This window comes from Camelus ferus, chromosome 4 (genome assembly GCF_009834535.1).
Source record: "Camelus ferus isolate YT-003-E chromosome 4, BCGSAC_Cfer_1.0, whole genome shotgun sequence".
Classification (NCBI taxonomy): Eukaryota; Metazoa; Chordata; class Mammalia; order Artiodactyla; family Camelidae; genus Camelus; species Camelus ferus.
In genome coordinates this window covers 68,820,657-68,838,655 of record NC_045699.1, presented here as the reverse complement: position 1 = coordinate 68,838,655, position 17,999 = coordinate 68,820,657, and the positions used below count along the sequence as shown (strand labels likewise).

The following is a 17,999-nucleotide window of genomic DNA, read 5'->3' as shown; positions in this document are numbered from 1 at the left end:
ACATGGTTAATGATCACCTGAGATTCTTTTTTTCTTTCTTTCTTTAATTTTTTTTTTTTTACACCTGAGATTCTATACCATGTTTCAGAAATACTCCACCAAAAGCTTACTGTCCATTCTTTCTCAAATATTTAGTGAATAGGTGCTATGAGCCATGACTTTGCTTGGAAATTTAGGCTGACTGTAGGATCTTGCTATTATCATAGTAATACTACTGTTAATGACTAGTTGCTAAATATCCTTGGGTCTCAATGTCTGTGCAAACCTGTAATTGTTGATAAAGGAAAAATTCCAAGAAGTAGGATTTCTAGGTTAAAGAGGAGGCACACATTAAGATCAAATTACCCTCCAATTAGGATTTACCAATTTACACTCACATCTACTTCCTATTTTGAGCTTACCAATAATACCCATTGCTTTCTCTACTTCCTCCTTTCCTTCCTAAACCCTCTGCAGGCTGGCTTGTTTCCACTACTCCACTGAAATTGTTTGGACTACCTTTCTCTTCCTGAAATATTTTCCTTCCTTAGTCAGATAAAGCAGGTCCTACTAGCCTCAGCCTCATTGGTCTAATTTTACAGCTAGGAAACCAAGGCTCAGAGAAGAACCACGTCTATTTAAGAGGAAATAGCAACGTTTAGGCTTCAAATCCAGGCCTCCTGAATCTCACAGCCTTGAGCTTCTTTTTAAATGTGATTTTTGGAAAGTTTGGTGAAATTTTTCTAGTGTTCGGAAGGCCTCCCAAGGAGAATTTTGCCCAGTTCTACTTTCTTTCTAGGAAGAAATTTTTATTGCCTTCCATTCTTTCCAGCGTTGCTAATCTAATCGTCCTCATGGCCTTGGCTGGAACAGGGTCCTAATGAGGACTCAGTCATGAGGCCGTGCAGAGGGGCCTCTGGGCAGGTTTCCATCCCTCTGAGAGTCCAGGGATAGGAGGAAAGAGGCCCAGAGGACCTGGCCAGAGGATTCTTGCCAAGAGGCTCAGAATTTGGCTTTGGGGCCAAGCAGCCAGCTACGGGGTCTTGGGCAAACGTGATGTGGACTTTTTGGGTGATCTGGGGCAGTTATTTTTCAGACAATCAGCACCCTCAAGCAACATGTTAACAGTTGATTACTGATAGAGTTATTCTGAGGATTTACTAAGGTCAACATACAGAAAGCTCTGGGCTCTACCTGACGCGGTAGACAATCACTGGTAGTTTCTCAAGTCTTTATTTTCAGTCTAACAAGTATTTTCCTATATTCGACCTCATTTGGGCCTTCCAACGGAACCACATTCTGGATCTGCATATGGATGTTTAAAATCGCCATTCTATCGAGACAGAAACTGAGGACCAGAGGGAGAGCCCTTGGCTTCGAGGTGGCCTCCAACTGGAGCGATACGGTTGCATTGCTCCACTGGAGCATTCGGTTGCAGAGTCAGCTCTGCACTCCCAGGCCCCTACGACTCTGCAGCCCGCGAAGGCCGCAGCCTCCCGCACTCGCCTCTGCACCTGGCCGCTCAGCGCCATCTTTGAAACTGGCACGGGTGCCGCGCTTCCGCACTTCCCTCCCCGCCTAGAGTAGTCGCGCACGCCCCAGATGTGCTCCTTCTGCGGTTGGAGAATCCAAAACTGGTATTTCTTGTCGCGTCGACCTAAAAGAATAATTTATGTCTTCTTCTCGGGTCTTGGAGGGGGCACTCTGACAAATTAAAAAATGGTGCTGATAGCCTCATATACCCAGTCTTCCGCTCGAGGCGCAGGGGCAAAGGTTGCGTTGGAGTGCGCAGGCGCGAGGGGGGGGCGGCGCGGACCCGTGTCCATGGTAACCCGCGCGCGGCCCTCGCTCCTCTGCCTGGCGGGAAGCGCGGGTGCTGAGACACTGGCGACAGGCGGGGCTACGGGTGTCGAGGGGCCGGAGCGGCCCGGGCCTCTGCAGGACGAGACCCTGGGCGTGGCGTCCGTGCCTTCGCAGTGGAGGGGCGTCCAGGGCATCCGCGGGGAGACGGTGAGGGCGCGCTGCCGGCTCTGGGCCACAGGGGCGGGAGGGCGAGGGACTACGCTCGGCCGCAGGGCCCGGTTCTGACGCCGCACCGTTTTTATATTTTAACCCACAGAAACTAACCCTCGGGATACTCTCCTCCCAATTTCCCCAGTCTTTGAAGCAACAAAAAGGGTTTTTCTTTAAAGACCTCTACAGACCCTACGTGTGGAATAATTTTGTAGGAACTGCAGTTTTTAGGTATTTCAAACTTACTTTTACGTAAAACAAACAAACAAACAAACCCAAAAAACAAACTGCATCCTAAGATCGGTTTTCTAGTACATAGTTTACTACAAAGCCCACAAACGAGGTTGTTTGAGATGAGGGCAGGGCTACTGGGTACCAGGTCGTCTGAGGGGTCTGTGTGTAGACTGAGCGCCTGCTGTTTAGGTAGAGGTTCTAGCGCTGGGGATTCATCAGTCATCAGTGAATGAGCTCCCTTCTGGAACTCACATGCGCGGTTGTTTGCAGGGGACAGAAAATAAAGGACGCATGTCATAAAGAACTAAATTATATAGTGTATTAGAGGTGTATAGTGCCATGGACAAAAGAAAAAGGGTGAAGGATTAGACTGGATTGCAGGACGGGCCTCAATGAGAGGGTGATGTTTGAGTGAAAGAATTAACTAAGTGGATACATGAGGTAGAACTGTCCAGGTAGAGCAAATTTCCAAGTGCAAAAGCCCTGGGCTTGGAGCGGATCTGGCAAATGAGGAGGCAAGTGGGGCTGGAAAGGAAAGACAGGCAGAATGGTCCCAGGTGAGGTCAGAGAGGGTAAGGAGAGGCAGGAGGAGTGTCGATCCTTGCCGGTCATTGTAAGGATGTTGGCTTTTCCTTAGTGAAATTGAGCACCGCAGGAGGCTGCACATTTCCTTAAAGAGGAAGCTGAGGCTTCGCTTGCCACACAGATGGTTGAACCTGCAGAGCCCCGTCCTCACCAACAGCACTGAGGTTTCCATGAAGTCTTACTCCTGAGAACAGATTTCTTACCTCAGGCCAACAGCCCGCAGGTCTTGGGCCAGATTTGATCTGGCTTCCAAGCACTTCCCACTTCACCATGCTGCACAGGAATGGTTCTAGTTAAAAGCAAAGGCAGTGGAAATTTTAGTTACACCCATCCGTCCTTATCGAAGGTAAAGGTGTAATTCACATTCACTGGCTTAAAAGAAAAACAAACTTGAAATAGCTCTTGCTTGCTGAAGATTCAGATTTTAGAAGACTGCAGGTTGGGAACCACTGACTCGATGTAACTTTTTACTTCTTTTTTTTTTAAACAAAGAATGATATTGAGGCATGTTACTTTTCTTGTAGCTATGGCTTTAACCCGTAGGTCTCTAAGAACTGACTCTAACACTTGAGGCATAAAAGGCTTTCATCTCTGAGATGGTTCCCTTGAATCAGTCTCTCCTGTCCTACTGAAGGAGATTCTTTATTAAATTGTAAGAATGTTGAAGGGGCCGAAGGAAAGTGGTAAATTGCTTTTTCCAAGTTAAATTTTTTCTCTTTATTAAAGTTATGTGTCCCCAATTTAGAAAAAAATCTGGATAAGCAAAAACTGGAAATAAAAACCATCCCACAGTCTCATTCTCCAGCCATTTGGTTTGAACCTGTCCCATCTCTGTTTTGTCTTCTCTTTTACAAAAATGGAATCGAATTGTGCATAACATTTGATAGACCTACTTTTTTCACCTAATACACCCTGAACATCCTTTCGTGTTTAAAGTCTTTTTATAACCTTATTTTATTTTACCAGTCCCCTTTGATGGGCTGTTTCCAATTTTTCTCATCAATAAACCCTGCAGTGAGTATTTCAGCTAAATTTTTATGCAGTTCTTAATGTTTTTGGAAGTTCTTTTGGAAAAGCCAAACATTGTTCTTTGCTTGGCCCATGTAGTGGTGCAACAGTGGAAGATACTTTCACGTTCCAGTGATGGATTTTTTTAAAAAATAGTAATGGTTTTTGGCCTGGCTTAACTTTTCTTGTTATATCCTGATTTGTTCACAGAGGAACAGGGTCCTGGACTTTGACTTGAGACCTGGATTTGAGTGCATGGACTCTGGGGGCTTGGCCTTGGGTCAGTCATGTGATGTGTTCTACAAAGAGGGTCTTGTTAGAGAGATTAAATGAGATTGCTGATGAAAAAGCACTTCAAGAACCCAGTGCTGTCCAGGTGGAGGGGATTACGAGTCTCAGGAACCAGGGGACCAGTCCGCTGTCTGAGGTGAAGGGCTCTTGACTCTGCTCATCTGCTTTCTCAAACTTGGCTGACATTGGAACGCCCTGCAGAGTCTTGACAAATATGAATGTCTGATTCCTACCTCCAGCGATTCTGGTTTAATTGGTATGTAGTGTGACCTGGGAATCTGGTTTTATAAAAGCTCCCCAGGTCACTGCATAGTAAAACTTGAGAACCACTAATTTAATCCATCCCATTTTCCATCAGAGTGACCTTTCTGAAACCCATTCTGATCCTATCAGAATGTAGGGTGCATTTTCCCTTTTTATGGTAAGATACATATAAAATGTACCCTGCTAAAGTGTATAACTCAGTGATGTAAAGTACATTCACAGGGTGCAGCCATCACCACCATCTAGTTGTAGAACTTTTTTTTTTTTTTATCATCAGATACATTCTGGGCATTCAGATCTGTCTTCTTTGAGCTCTGGGCTCCCAGATGGCAGGGAGTGGGTCTCTTGTACTTTTGCCTCTCCGAGAAGCCCCCAGAAAATACTGAATTGAATACTTTTTTGTGTCCTGTCATCCATGGGTTGCATTCTGTTGCATTTCTTCCCTCCTGCTTTGAATTAAACTTAGCTACGTACCTGTCCACTCCTCCCTCTCCCTGGACCTGCGGCTGCTACCTTGCCTTGGTGGGTTCTGTAGCATATGGCACCCCCTGCTGGAGGCTGTTTGTTTTTAACCTGGGGTCTGGACTCAAAGATTTTTAAGAATTAGATTTGTGGTTCTCAATGTTTTGGAGTTTGCTAGGCAGTTTTTTTTTTTTTTTTAAATTTCGTTTCATTTTTTCCCTTAACGGAGGCTCTGAGGGTTGAACCTAGGACTTCGGACATGCCAAGCATGCCAAGCCCTGCTACTGAGCTATATCCCCTACACTCCCAGAGACAGTTTTGATATTAGATTTTTTTTTCAAGGCACATATGAAGGGATTAAAAGACTAAAACAACACTGAAATAGCCTGTAACAATTATAACTCAAAGGTGGTGTCGCATAACAGGGTCTCCCAGCTTCTGTGAAAATGTTCATCGTTGTTTGCTTCATTGGTTGACTCTTGGCTCCGAGTCATCCTTAGAGTAGCTGTTTGCTGCCCTGACATAGTCAAGAAGCAAGTTCAAGTAAACAGGAGTTTCTGGTTTGGTTACCCTACACTCTTGGAGGTCTCACGGGAATGAGACAATGTAATTGTCCATGTTGCATCACAAAACCCCACTTAGCTCAACTCTGTATCCAAAATATTCTCATCTCACTACTTCTGCTAGTTAACATCAAAACGTACTTCCCACTTGGGTCAAATTTTGTTAGCTCTGCTGATGGAGAGCTGCTGAATTAGGTCAAGGGTCATCGAAAGGAGATGGAAAGAAGGGCTGGGGAGTGACAGGAACCTGAGGAAAAGGGAAATTCTGGTTGGAAGGGGAAGTGGAGGTGGACGTGAATGGAAGTGGCAAGGTGACAGTGAGGAGCCACGTTCACATTGGCAGCATTCTAAGCCCCTGGGGAGGAGATCTGTCTCAGCTCATCCCATCCCAGCTGAATCCCAGGCCCCCAGCATAGGGGAAAGGGCGGTGATGCCACCACTGTCTGCACCGTAAGGGTGCAGAGATGATGGGCGCTGGGGCCAGGGGCGTGGCCATGGGAAGCATACAAATGAGGGGTGAGTGCCCTCCCCGCCTACCTTAGCATTGGCATCAGCTGGGGGCTTACTGGCTGAGCAGTTTCTAGGGCCACACCCTAGACCTACTGAACCAGAAACTTGGTACAGGGGGAGGAGGCAGCAGTTTGTCTATTAGCAAACCTCTCAGTGATTCTAGGGCCCTGCTCATTGAGGTCGTAAGTCTAGAATTGTCTCTGAGGTCCTGTTCCACTCTGGAGTGAGGTGTGCGGCTCAGGTGGGTTAGGAGGGCGAAAGGAGGAGCTGCCCTCTGTATTTGCTGGTGGTGGTTACCACCCAGGGGGATGAGGGAGCTCGGCCTTCAGCTGCATGTGGTCCCAGACCTCTGCGTGTTCTCTCTGTATGGTTCGGTGTTTCTCAGTTTAGGACGCAGCCCCCCAGCCCCAGATGGGTCAGGGTGGGGCCAGTTATGGGATCTCTAACCGTGGAGGCTGCCTTAGGCGTCCCTGAGCAAAGGGGGAATTACGGTGGTTTCTTATCAGTTCATAGAAGAATGTTACAGGTACAGTGTCATTAATTTTGGGTTTTTTTGGTCCATAAATTTTCCTTAGTGTTTTGGCATCTGTTATTTGCCTGAATAAGCAAGCAGCAAAGAAATGTTAATAGAAATACCTGAAAAGTTAGGAACTTGTCATCTCTGTGGACATTTTTGCCTATGGTTGTGATTTTACATTAATTTTTACATTAGGACATTCATGTAACATTCTCTTAGAAACACTGTTTTGAGTTCATCTGATGTGGTTAGTGGCCAGGATTTTGGATTGAGAGAAAACAGCATGACTGAGACAATTTAGTGTTGTGGGTCAGACTGCCTGGGTTCAAGCTCCACTGGGGTCTCCTCTTTGCTGTGTGACCTTGGGTGAGTTACTTAACTTCTCCTTGTCTCAGTGCCAGCATTAGTAATGCAAAAATAGGATTTACTTCATAGGGTGGCCCTGAGGACAAATAAGATGATATGGGCAAAGCTATGGGTTAGTGCCCTAGTTAGCACTTAATAACTGACACTGTTACCATCTTCGTGGCTTCCAGGAAGTTTGAGATTCACCCACAATCTCTTAACATTTTGGCTCAGCATGTTGACCTTCTGATTCTCGTGCCCATCCATTGATTTCTTAATGCGCATGCTCCCTCTGTGGACTTCTCCAGTCTTGTGACTTCAAGTCACATCTCTGATTGGATGCTTTCAGGAGCCTCTGGTCTTGGGACCTCTCTCGGGAACCCTTGACACCTCCATGTGGATGTCTGAGAGGTATCCTCAGATTAAAGCTGGTCTAATAGAAGGGCTGCCTTTCTGTTCTTCCTTTCTGTTTGTATTCTTTTCTCCTGGAATTTGTCCTCACATTCAGTTCAAGGATACCCCATCCACTAGTTCTCAGAGCAGAGGCATCTGCCCTCCTGCCCACAACCGCTCCCTGAGCACCCAGAGGCCCATCCTGGTTTGACATCATGGTCCTGTGGCTTATGCCTCGAGGGAATCCCCAGCCCTTCGTCCTGGCTCGCAGATTCCCCATGGCCTGGACCTAGTCAATGGCCGCCCTCCCTCACCTTCTGCTCCTGCGTATACCGGCTGCTGTCCAGCCTCTGAACTTGGGGCCTTTTCTACCATAGGCTTTTGCTCTGGTCTTCTCTGCATCTGCTGAAGTCCTCTTTCCTGTAGCTCTCCACTTGTCCTTCACACCTCAGCCCAAATGCCATCTCCCCAGAGGCCTCCCTCGACATCCCATCCCAGTAACCTCCCTGCGGTTCTCTTCTCTCCCACACCTCTGCGTCCACCTAGTGCCATTTGTGTCCATCATACTGTTCTTACGTATTTATTTGCCTGCCCCCAGCCTCTACGTAAGCACCCTGGGCCCAGGAATCTTGCACATTTGTTTTCTGCTATATCCAGAGTACCCAGACAGTGCCTGGCAAGTAGATGCTAAATATATAGATAAAGTGTGTGTATATGTGTGTGTGTGTGTGTAGTATAAATGAACTTGTACTGTATGTCAAATACCATGCAAAGTGCTGGGGACATAAAGATAGGGCAGAATTCTTAGGCTGGAAGAGCTCATTGTTTAATGGGAGATGGACAAGCAAGGAGAGAATTAAGTGGAGTGTGAAGAGGAGCATGGGGACAAGTGTGGAGGGCTCTGTGTTCTAATGAGAGCTTCCTCCTGTGTGGGGCCAGCCATCTTCCTTCGGGCTCACTACCCCTGGCCTGGTGCCCGGCCTGAGCAGGGTAGCACGGGGATCCGGGCCTCGTCACTGCCCTGTGCCTGCAGGTGCCTGGTGAGTGGCCACACGGGGAGAGCCTCTTGCAGACAATAGTAATCTCAGTGAACAGGGCCCCTTGTTTGATAAAGATTGGTCGTGTCCTCAAGAAATTAAAGTTGTGTCTCCTTCCCTGACCAGATGCCTGTCTCTGGGCCCAGCCAAAAAGGGACAAGGAATTGGAGACAGGTGGCAGAGTGGAGCGAAGTGGTGGCTGGCGGGGGTAGCCTGCCTTCTCCCAACTAGCGCATCACGGACACGTGTGCTTCTTTAATCCCGGGGGCACCTTGGAAGGTACCCTGCTGGAGAGGTACTGGAGAGGGCTGGCTGCCAAAGGAGGGAGCAGAGGGTTGTTCTGTTGGTGGCCAGGTCTGAGGTTCTTCAGTGCTGGCTGGTAGCCACTGCTGGCTCTAAGGTGACCAGGTTCCTATTGCTATCATTGTCTCCACAAAGGGCACTCCCTCTAAATAGTGTCATCAGAAGTCCTGGTTAGGGTCTTATTGGGTTACTGCAGACCAGTCACTGTGGCTGGGGGAGGGACTGAGGCTCTGATTGGCTGGCTGGGGTCGTGACTCCCTCGGTGGGTCATCTCCACCCGCGCCACTGAGTGGGTTCCTCCTAAGAAAGACGGGGGTAGTTACAAGAGGAATGGACAGATGCTGGGCAGACAGAATGAACAGCGGTCCTTTAGCCCGAGGATAAACAGCAGTTGGGGCTGGGTGGGTGCCCCGGGCAGGTGATGCTGGGAGCACAGCTGGCTGGTGACTGTGTGTTTCCATCTCCTTGTCCAGAAAAGTTGCCAGACGGCCAGCATCGCCACCGCGGAAGCCTCCGCCCAGACCCGGAAATGCGCGGATGCCGAGGTGCAGACTGAGGCCCCCGAGCTGGTGGGCGTGCCATCCGTGCCCTGGAACGATGGCCCCCGGCTTGCAGCCTTTCTCCGGAGAGTGGAGGTCATGGTCACCCAGGAGCTGAATAAGAATTGGCAGAGCCACGCATTTGACGGCTTCGAAGTGAACTGGGCCGAGCAGCAGCAGACGGTAGGGGTGGGCTGGTGCCGGCCTGGGAGGCCTCAGGTCCGGGCTCTACCCCATTTTAAGTCCCTGAGTGCTGCTCAGATGAGAATAATAACAGTGACAGCAGCAGCGTTTACTGGCCTCTTGCTTTTCTGCCAAGTGCTAAGCTGAGCTTTACGAGAAGCAGTCATGGGGCCTTACCCGCTGCCCTTGAAGTAGATGCTGTCAGTTTCCCCGTTTTACCTTTAGGCAGTGGTGGGGGCAGGATCTGAACCTGGGCAGTCTGACTCTGGATCTTATGTTCCTGACCACGTGGTTCCCCAGGCGCGCTCTTCGCAGGCTTATCTACTCCTCAGGACGACTGTGCGAGGTAGTGCTATCCTGATCTCCATTTTGTAGATGAGATTCAGACAGGCTAAGTGACTTAGCCAAGGTGGCACAGCCGTAACTGGCTGAGCTGGAATTTGCGTCCTGGTCTGTCTGGTTTCACTACCGTACTCTCCAAGTCTTTCTGGTCTTGAGGCACAGCTCAGAGCTGTCACCCTGTAAACTCAGATGTCCATTTGGATATGCAGCCTAGGCTTTGAGATCAGGGAGCCTCTGAATAAAGAGGGGCCCTTGGCTTTTGCTCCACCGTGGCGTTGCCTGTGGACAGGTTGCTTGCTCAGCAGCCTGTGAGAACTTTTCTTATATAATGTTTTCTTCTGTTAGAAGTGGAACTGTGTAATTCTGTGTTCAGAGGTCAGCAGTCCCTCTCTCCCTTCCTCTTGTGCTTTCCTTCCATCTGTTTCCAGGTACACAGCTGCCCTGGTTCCACCAAATCATTGGCAGGTGTGGGAGAGTTGATTTAGTTGAGAGAAATCCTCAAAATTGCTCTGAAAAAAACAATTGCCAAGGCCATACCAAAGTGTGGAGCCATTGAATCTTCTCAAGCAGAGCACAAGAATAACTTAATGAACGTTAAATCTCAGCGTGCCCGTTTGACAGTTACATTCAGAGGGGTTAAGCTTTTGTTTTTCACTGTTAACCCTTTTCCGCCTTCTGTGGATTAGTTTGGTCCATGTGTGTATTACTTTCCCCGTCTTTAAAATACAGCTACTCTTTTCTCATTACAAAAGTAATACATGCTCATTGTAATAAACTCAGCCATTGCAGAAATACAGAACACGTAATGTGTAGGCAGTGAGCGGGAACCCTAGTTCAGAGGCCTTTAGAGTCGTTCCTGGGCTACGCTGACACGTAGCATTACCGTTACTGCCGTGGTCATTAAGAACGTTGTAAACAAGTGGAAAGCACTGTACATTTCATTTGTGACCTTTCTCACTCACCACAGCTTTCCATGTCAGTTCCTGCGGGGGTGCCCCAGTCCTCCTGGAACCTGCGTGGCGTCCCGCTGCCCAGACACTGTCAGGGGACAGCCCAGCAGCAGCCCCACTTCAGAAACATATCCTCCAGGAACATGTGACTGGGTGGGAGGCTAGGCAGTGCCCTGAGTGGCCATGTGGCGTGCAGTCCCCTGATGGCCCTGAAGTTTCTTAGCTATTCCTGAATGTGGGGCAGAGGAGTCATGCTTTCAAATCTTGCTGTTACATAACAGAACTGAAGGAATCTCTCTGTCTTCGTTTTTCTTCTTTTGCATCAATTTTTTGTTTATTTCTCCCTAGTAGAATTACTATTTGGGCTGATGCATTGGGTTTTGCTGTCTCTCCTCCAGCTGTCAAGGTATTGGCCTTGACATTTCCCCGCTGTCCTTGGTTGTAGCAGCCTGAGAAAGGCTGAGATGCCTCTCTTATGAAAGACTGTAACTGCACAATTCTAAATACAATGACAAAAGCAGAGCACATGGAGTGACAGAGATACCCTAGATTGTGCCCCAAGTGAGCCCAGTCCTCCCTCTGTCCCTCCCCTGGCCCTACTCCTGTGCAGCTGGCAGCTCTGGCTCAGAGAGTCAAGGAGGTTTTACCCTGTGTGCCACTGGGCGTCATCTGGAGAGACCTGGCCAGGGCTGGCTGTGTAGACTTGACCATCACTAATTTGCTTCAGGGAGCTGTAGCTTTCGTGCCTTGAGACATCACTGAGAGGACCCAGTCCCTTCCCACAGCCTCCTGCCCAAGCTCCCCAGCTCTGGCCTGGTGACCCCTCAGCCCTTGGTCCTCCTGGGCTCAGCAGGCGGTCTGCAGGAGCGCCCACAGGCGCCTTATGAATATTCACAGAGAGGTGGGCCCAGGAGGCTGACTGAGTACAGGATGGCTCCCAGAGCCACAGGACAGAGGCTGGGGCAGCCCTTACCCAACTCAAAACAGGCAAATGGGTGGCTGGTGAAAGGGAGGGACATTCACTTCAGGGTTTTTACTCAAAAAAAAGAAGTAACAATGGCAGCGTGGCTGAACACTTTGGAATTAGCGAAGAGGGAGAGGTCACCTGGGCGCCCCCGGAGCCTTGGGCCTCTGCTGTGTCCTGCCTCTGTGCGCACGTGTGTGGCTGGCAGCTGTGAGGCGCGTGGCCGACCTTGGGGTCTTTTCAGAAGCAAAGCCTGTTCTGTGTTGTCAGGTTGCTACACAGACTTCACCTGTGTCCTTTTTAAATGCCGTATAATGTTTCACCATAATTTTTCTTTTCCGAGTCAGGCTTATTGAGGTGCATTCTCTATACAAGTAAATTCACCCTGTGTGTTGATCTTGGCAAACACATACCCACCAGTGAAGGTACAGAACAGCCCATATTTAGATTCTAAATTGTACTATGATTGCAGTTATAAATGGTGTTATGATAAATCATGTGTATAGTTTATTTTTAATGTAAACGTTTACTGACTACAGCATGAAAACATGCAGTTTACACGTATTCAGTCCATACTTCTCACACAGTGAAAACGCGTGTGGAGCCAGAATCCAGGTCCAGAAACCAAACATCCGTAGACCCCCCAAGGTTTTCTCCTGCCCCACTGTATAGCTTTGTTTTAAATAAATATTTTTTGAGATATAATTTACTTCTTATATAATTTTTTTGGTTTGTTTATTTTTGCAGGGGGAGGTAATTTGGTTTATTTCTTGATTTTTAGAGGAGGTACTATGGATTGAACACAAGACCTCATGCATGCTAAAGCATGTGCTCTACCACTTGCGCTATCCCCTCGCCTTTTTTCTTTTTTGGGGGGAGGTAATTAGGTTTGTTTGTTTATATGGAGATATGGAGGATTGAACCCAGGACCTGGTGCGTGCTAAGCAGGCACTCTGCCGCTGAGCTGTACCCTCCCCCACTGCTTCTCATATAATTTTAAAGTATACTGTTCGGTGGGTTTTAGTATATTTCCAGAGGTATGTAACCATTGTCACAGTCATTTTTAGAACATCTTCATCACCTCCCTTCAGAAGGAAACCCCATATCCAGTCACTCCCCATCCCCCCGGCCCCCAGCTCCTGGCAACTGCTAGTCCACTTTCTATCTCTAGCTTTGTCTTTTCTGGACATTTCATATAAATGGAATCAAATACAACAAGTGGTCTTTGTGGTCGGCGCCTTCGACTCAGCAGAGTGTTATCAAGGGCCCTTGTGTTGTAGCCTCTGTCAGGGCGTCATTCCTTTTTATGGCTGAATTACGCTCTGTTGTGGGAGGTACCCCACTTGTCCATCGGTCGATGGACATTGTGGCTCTCATGAACAATGCTGTGGACATTGGTGTACCAGGTCTTGTGTAAACGCACGTGTGTTTTCAGTTCTCTTGGGTATGTACCCGGGAGAAGAGCGCTGGGCCACGGGGTGACGGGCGTCCTGAGGAGCTGCTAGGCTGCTTTCCGCAGCAGCCGCGCCGTCCTGCCTTCTCACCAGCAGGGTACAGCGGATCCCACCGGACAGCTCACAGATTTTGGATTCTTTCCGTTGGATAGGTTCTTTACATGGAGTTACGACGTCAAGAAGTGTGAAACTTTTCACAGGAGTTTTGGTCTGTGGTGCAAATTACTCCCGGAAAGTGCGCCGACTCCTCGCCCTGGCGGCGCTGCCGCTTTCTCATTAGCTGTTGCTGGCCTGCTGTAGGCGGAGAAACCAGGAGCCAGAGCTTTAAAAAAATTTTGTGTGTGTGTTTAAATAGAATTTATGTGTGTGTTTAAATACACATAGCAAAATTTTCCATTTTAACTATTTTTAACTGTACAGTCATGTGGCATTGAGTACATTCACATTGTTGTGCAGCCATCGCCACCGTCCAGCTCCAGAAGCCAGAGCTTTTGAAGCCATGTGTAGAACAGATGTGAGTGAGGGTCCAGCTTTGATCTGGAGCCTGGTGTCTGTCTCGGTTCACAGGGCCCTTCCTTCTGGGTTTCTGGAAGCATCCTGGTAGGGGAGGTGTTGGGACGAAGCCTCCACACTTCTCTCCAGGGCTGGGCGGTGGACTTGAATCACTTACAGGGAATCTTTTGGGAGGCACAAGCCTGTGGGTGGTTTTTGTTAGGTGGCCGTGAGGCCATCTGCTGGGTGGCTTTGGGGCTCAGGGTTAGGGATGGTCTGTCTCTTGCAGGTGACCTGCCTGCACACCCTGGGCTACCCCCCAGCCCAAGGGCAGGGTCTGCATGTGACCAGCGTCTCCTGGAACAGCACCGGGTCCGTGGTGGCCTGTGCCTATGGCCGGTGAGTGGTGGCGGGGTGGGGTGGTGCAGGGCGGCTGAAGGCCCTGAGAGCCATGTCTGAGCCTCTGTCTCCCTGTGTGCGCAGGGAGAGGTTGGCCCCGTGCTTGGCCTTTCTGGGAGTCTTCCTTCTCAAGGCTGCCTCGGCATTGGGTTGGCAGGAGAAGAACAGGGAAGGGAAGGGCTTAGAGCCCAGGACTCCCAGTGCCCCCTGGCCAGCACTGGGCAGGGAGCCCCGGGCCTGCCTTGTCTAGTCCAAGATCTGTCTCCTGATATGACCAGGTTCCCCAACTCTTGGTTCCTGGAGACCCTTTTCCAGAGAAACTCATGTGCTGGGGGTGCCGTGTTGGAGCCTCTGCCACTTTGATACCCAGGACAGGGTCTAGGTGTAATGGGGACACAGAGGCGGATCTGTTTGTGGGAGTTGGGGGTGAGGTGGTTTGGGCAATGGGGTGGCGGGGAGGAAACCCTGGCCTAGGGGCAGAGCTAGCTCAGGCACTTTCTGTGCAGGCTGGACGACGGGGACTGGAGCACGCTGAAGTCCTTTGTGTGCGCCTGGAACCTGGACCGGCGAGGCCTGAACCCCCAGCAGCCATCAGCGGTGGTGGAGGTGCCCAGTGCTGTCATGTGCCTGGCCTTCCACCCCACACAGCCCTCCCATGTTGCAGGTGAGGCGACTGGTTTACCTCGTCTCTGCTTCCCACCCTGCAGAGGGTGGGCAAGGGGAGCCTGCCATTGAGCCCTCAGCGCCTGGGCATGGCCAAGGCTATGAGGGAGGCAGAGACAACAGGTGGCCCTGACCCTTGGGCCCAAGTGAGGATGCTGAGTGTGTCTGTGCTGGGCACAGAGCTCGAAAGAAGAGGAGGCAGGTCCTTAGCTGAGTCTTGTGGGAGGACAAGAGGCACAGGTTGGGACAAGAGGCAGGATGAAGCAGGCACCCTTTGGGAGCTGTCAGTAGTGATGGGAGCTGTGCATGTTGGGAAAGGGGGCAGGTGGAGGGAATGGCGTGGTGCTGGGCAGGGAAGAGCATCCTGGCAGCAGGAGAGGCTCCCTGGGGTGTGGCACAGCAGGGGAGAGCACAGGGCCTGGGGACTAGGATGTTTCCTCCTTAGGGTGGTTTTTGGGAAAGTGGCCCGATGCCCTGGCTCAGTGGGTTGGAGGGGTGGGTGCTTGGCCCGGAAGCTGGGCTTCCTGCCCAGGCCCGCTTGGTCCTGCAGGTGGGCTGTACAGTGGCGAGGTGCTGGTGTGGGACATAAGCCGTCCTGAGGACCCACTGCTCTGGCGCACGGGCCTGACAGACGACACACACACCGACCCTGTGTACCAGGTCAGAGCAGCGGCCTGCCTGGCGGGGCAGAACCTCCCCTTCTCTGAGCGAGGCCATGCTGTTTTGGGCCTGCTCCCTGATGCACAGTAGGACAGGGGTGCCCTAGGCATAGCCAGGGAAGAAGGTCACCAGGGGGTTGGTGGTTGGACAGCTGCTTTGGCTTTTTCCCAGGCCATAGTCATATCCTGCCCCCAGCAGGACCCCCCGCCCAACTTCTCCCTTTCCCAGGCCCTGGCCATCCCCAGTCTCCTCCAGAGCTGCAGTGAGAGGTTCCCCACTGTTCTGTCCTGGTTTTCTGCTGGACTAGGGGAGGGACCTTGGAACCCCCTGCATCTGCTCCCCTTGGGTGAGGTGGCTCCCAGGCCTCTCCCAGAAGCCTTTTTTTTTTTTTTTTTTTTTTTGACCTAGAAGAGAAGGGGAGGGCCGGGGTGGAGAGTGACATCTGGTCTTACTGGGAGGTGGGGTGGGTATCCTTGACCTCAGCCCTGCACCCTGTGGTCCAGGTGGTTTGGCTCCCGGAGCCCCAGCATAGCCACCGCTTCCAGGTGCTGAGCGTGGCCACTGACGGGAAGGTGCTGCTCTGGCAGGGGGCCGGGGCCGGCCGGCTGCAGCTCAGCGCAGGCTTCGCCCTGGCCGTGCAGCAGCTCCCCAGGAACACCAAGCTAAAGAAGGTACGTGGGGGCGAGGCCGCCGCCCTGGAAACGGGCCCCGAAGGCAGTGGGACCCCCTGAGCCAGGGAGCCCTGGGGGCGGGCGGGCAGGCAGGAGCCCCTGTGGGCCACAGCGTCCACGCGTGTGCCTGGGCTCCTTGGGGCCGCCGTGAGCAGACCCCCTGAGCTCTGCCCTGCTGCTCTTCTCTTCACAGCCTCCCCGGGGGGAGACCGAGGTGGGCGCCACGGCGGTGGCTTTCTCCAGCTTTGACCCCAGCCTTTTTGTGCTGGGCACAGAAGGCGGCTACCCACTCAAGTGCTCCCTGGCAGCGGAGGAGGCTGCCCTCGCACGGACGCCCAGCTCTGTGCCCCTGCGGGCCCCGGCACGGTTCACCTTCTCTCCCCATGGCGGTCCCGTCTACTCCGTGAGCTGCTCCCCCTTCCACAGGTAGGGAGGGTGACAGTCTGCCCGGCCATGCTGTAGACCAGCTTACAGGACCTGCACTCTGCTCTGGGTCCAGGGCTCCCTCACTTTAGCCCCATTATCGAGGGCCCCAGTGGTTGGCCCCTTCTTACCAAGAAGATCTCAGGTTTGGGGGCATCTAGGGAGGCCTTTCAGGAGCCTGACAGCCAGGCCCCAGCTGTACCTGGGCCCCCAGCACTGCCCCCCTTGCCTGGCTGTGTGCTCTGCATCCTATTTAGGAATCTGTTCCTGAGCGCGGGGACAGACGGCCACGTCCACCTGTACTCCATGCTGCAGGCGCAGCCCCTGACCTCGCTGCAGCTGTCCCACAAGTACCTGTTTGCTGTGCGCTGGTCCCCAGTGCGCCCTTTGGTGTTTGCAGCTGCTTCTGGGGAAGGTAGGAAATGGACCAGACTTGGATCCATTAATGACACGAGCCCAGCCTGTACCTGGAACTCTGGGTTGAGCAGAGACTATCCATGGGGTGAGGATGACTTTCCTCAGGTCAGGTGGAGAGCTGAACTGAGGATCAGCCTCATCTTGTGCACAGGGAACTGTGAAGAGGCCCAGAGGCCACTGCTCTGGGCCTCTGATTCCACAACTCTCTTCCTGAAGGTGATGTACAGCTGTTTGATCTCCAGAAAAGCTCCCAGAAACCCACAGTTTCAATCAAGCAAACCCAGGACGAAAGCCCTGTCTACTGTCTTGAATTTAATCGCCAGCAGACCAAGCTGCTGGCTGCTGGCGATGCCAAGGGCACAGTAAAGGTATGGCAGCTGAGTACTGAGTTCACTGAACAAGGACCTCGGGAAACAGAGGACTTGGACCAGCTGGCAGCAGAGGTGGCCGCCTGAGGGTGACAGAGCAACAGCCGGGCCATGGTGGGGAGAGTCTCTAAATGCAGAGGCAGGTGGGGTGAGGCTGCACTGGTGCTGTGTGTTTCTGATGGAAGCTGAATGAAGACAAGATGAGCTTTTGGGGGTGTCAAGTCGTTTATTTGTCTTTTACATGAAAACAGAAAATTGGGTGGAGAGGGGGCAGAACAAGAGGGGAGCCAGCCAGCTGCTTAGATTTTCTGCAGTCGGAATGGGGCAGCTGGCTTCAAGACAGGAAGTGGGTCCCCAGAGCAACAGGGCAGTAGCGACTGGACTAGAAGCAGTTTATTGAAGCACCATTTTCTACTAAATCTTACCTCAGGCTAAGCAGATTAAGGTTACACTGGAAAGAAACACTGGAGCGTTTCCTGAAGGGCACAGAGATGCGCTGACATGCAGCAGGGCGACGGCAGGGCAAGCAGCGTGGGCCAGGCTAACCTAGGGGCAGAGGATCAGTTCACGAAGAGCGAGCGGGTAAACTCGACATAGTCGAAAGCAGTGGGGAGCTCGCGGCCCTTGCCGTCCACGTAGGGCTTCATGTGGGAGACGCAGTAATCGGCTTGTTCCCGAGTCAGGTTCTGGAGGAGAAAGTGGCACCTGTTAGCCAAGCCACCACCAGCCACACTGACTGAGGCAGGGGGTGACCAGGTGGACTGCAGAAATGTTACCTGAGGGTCAGGAAGGTCTCTGCTGATAGGGCCTCTGGCCTGGCCTGAGTTTCATTTGAAAATGAGGCTAAAATGCCTGCCCCCAGCAGCTAAGGCTAAAACTGGGGTCTGTTACTCTAGACTCAGCCCTGCCCCTCACCCAGGGGGCAGCCTTGCTGGGGCTTTACTTTTGAAGGAAATAGCCACCCCCTCCC

General features: G+C 51.4%; 2 protein-coding genes across 11 annotated transcripts in view; one reads left to right on the top strand and one right to left on the bottom strand.

Moving 5' to 3' along the window:
- Window positions 1-1,780: 1,780 nt before the first annotated feature.
- On the top strand, window positions 1,781-17,238 carry WDR34 (WD repeat domain 34). Of its 2 annotated transcripts, none has more exons than XM_032478571.1 (9): window positions 1,781-1,989; window positions 8,978-9,226; window positions 13,718-13,827; window positions 14,334-14,491; window positions 15,041-15,150; window positions 15,696-15,821; window positions 16,015-16,247; window positions 16,502-16,659; window positions 16,878-17,238. In XM_032478571.1, exons 1-9 carry the CDS (start codon window positions 1,804-1,806, stop codon window positions 17,114-17,116), a joined length of 1,569 nt encoding a protein of 522 aa, XP_032334462.1. In that variant the 5' UTR covers window positions 1,781-1,803; the 3' UTR covers window positions 17,117-17,238. The 2 variants fall into 2 exon arrangements, with proteins under 2 accessions (XP_032334462.1, XP_032334461.1); XM_032478570.1 differs by having other exon boundaries at window positions 1,782-1,989; window positions 15,654-15,821.
- SPTAN1 (spectrin alpha, non-erythrocytic 1) overlaps window positions 17,236-17,999 on the bottom strand; it is a 57,952-nt gene continuing 57,188 nt past the window's right edge. For all 9 annotated transcript variants that reach the window (XM_032478549.1, XM_032478555.1, XM_032478550.1 and 6 more), the window contains one exon: window positions 17,236-17,715. In XM_032478549.1, coding sequence (XP_032334440.1) covers window positions 17,590-17,715 — 126 coding nt within the window. In that variant the 3' untranslated portion in view covers window positions 17,236-17,589. The remainder of the gene's footprint in view (window positions 17,716-17,999) is intronic.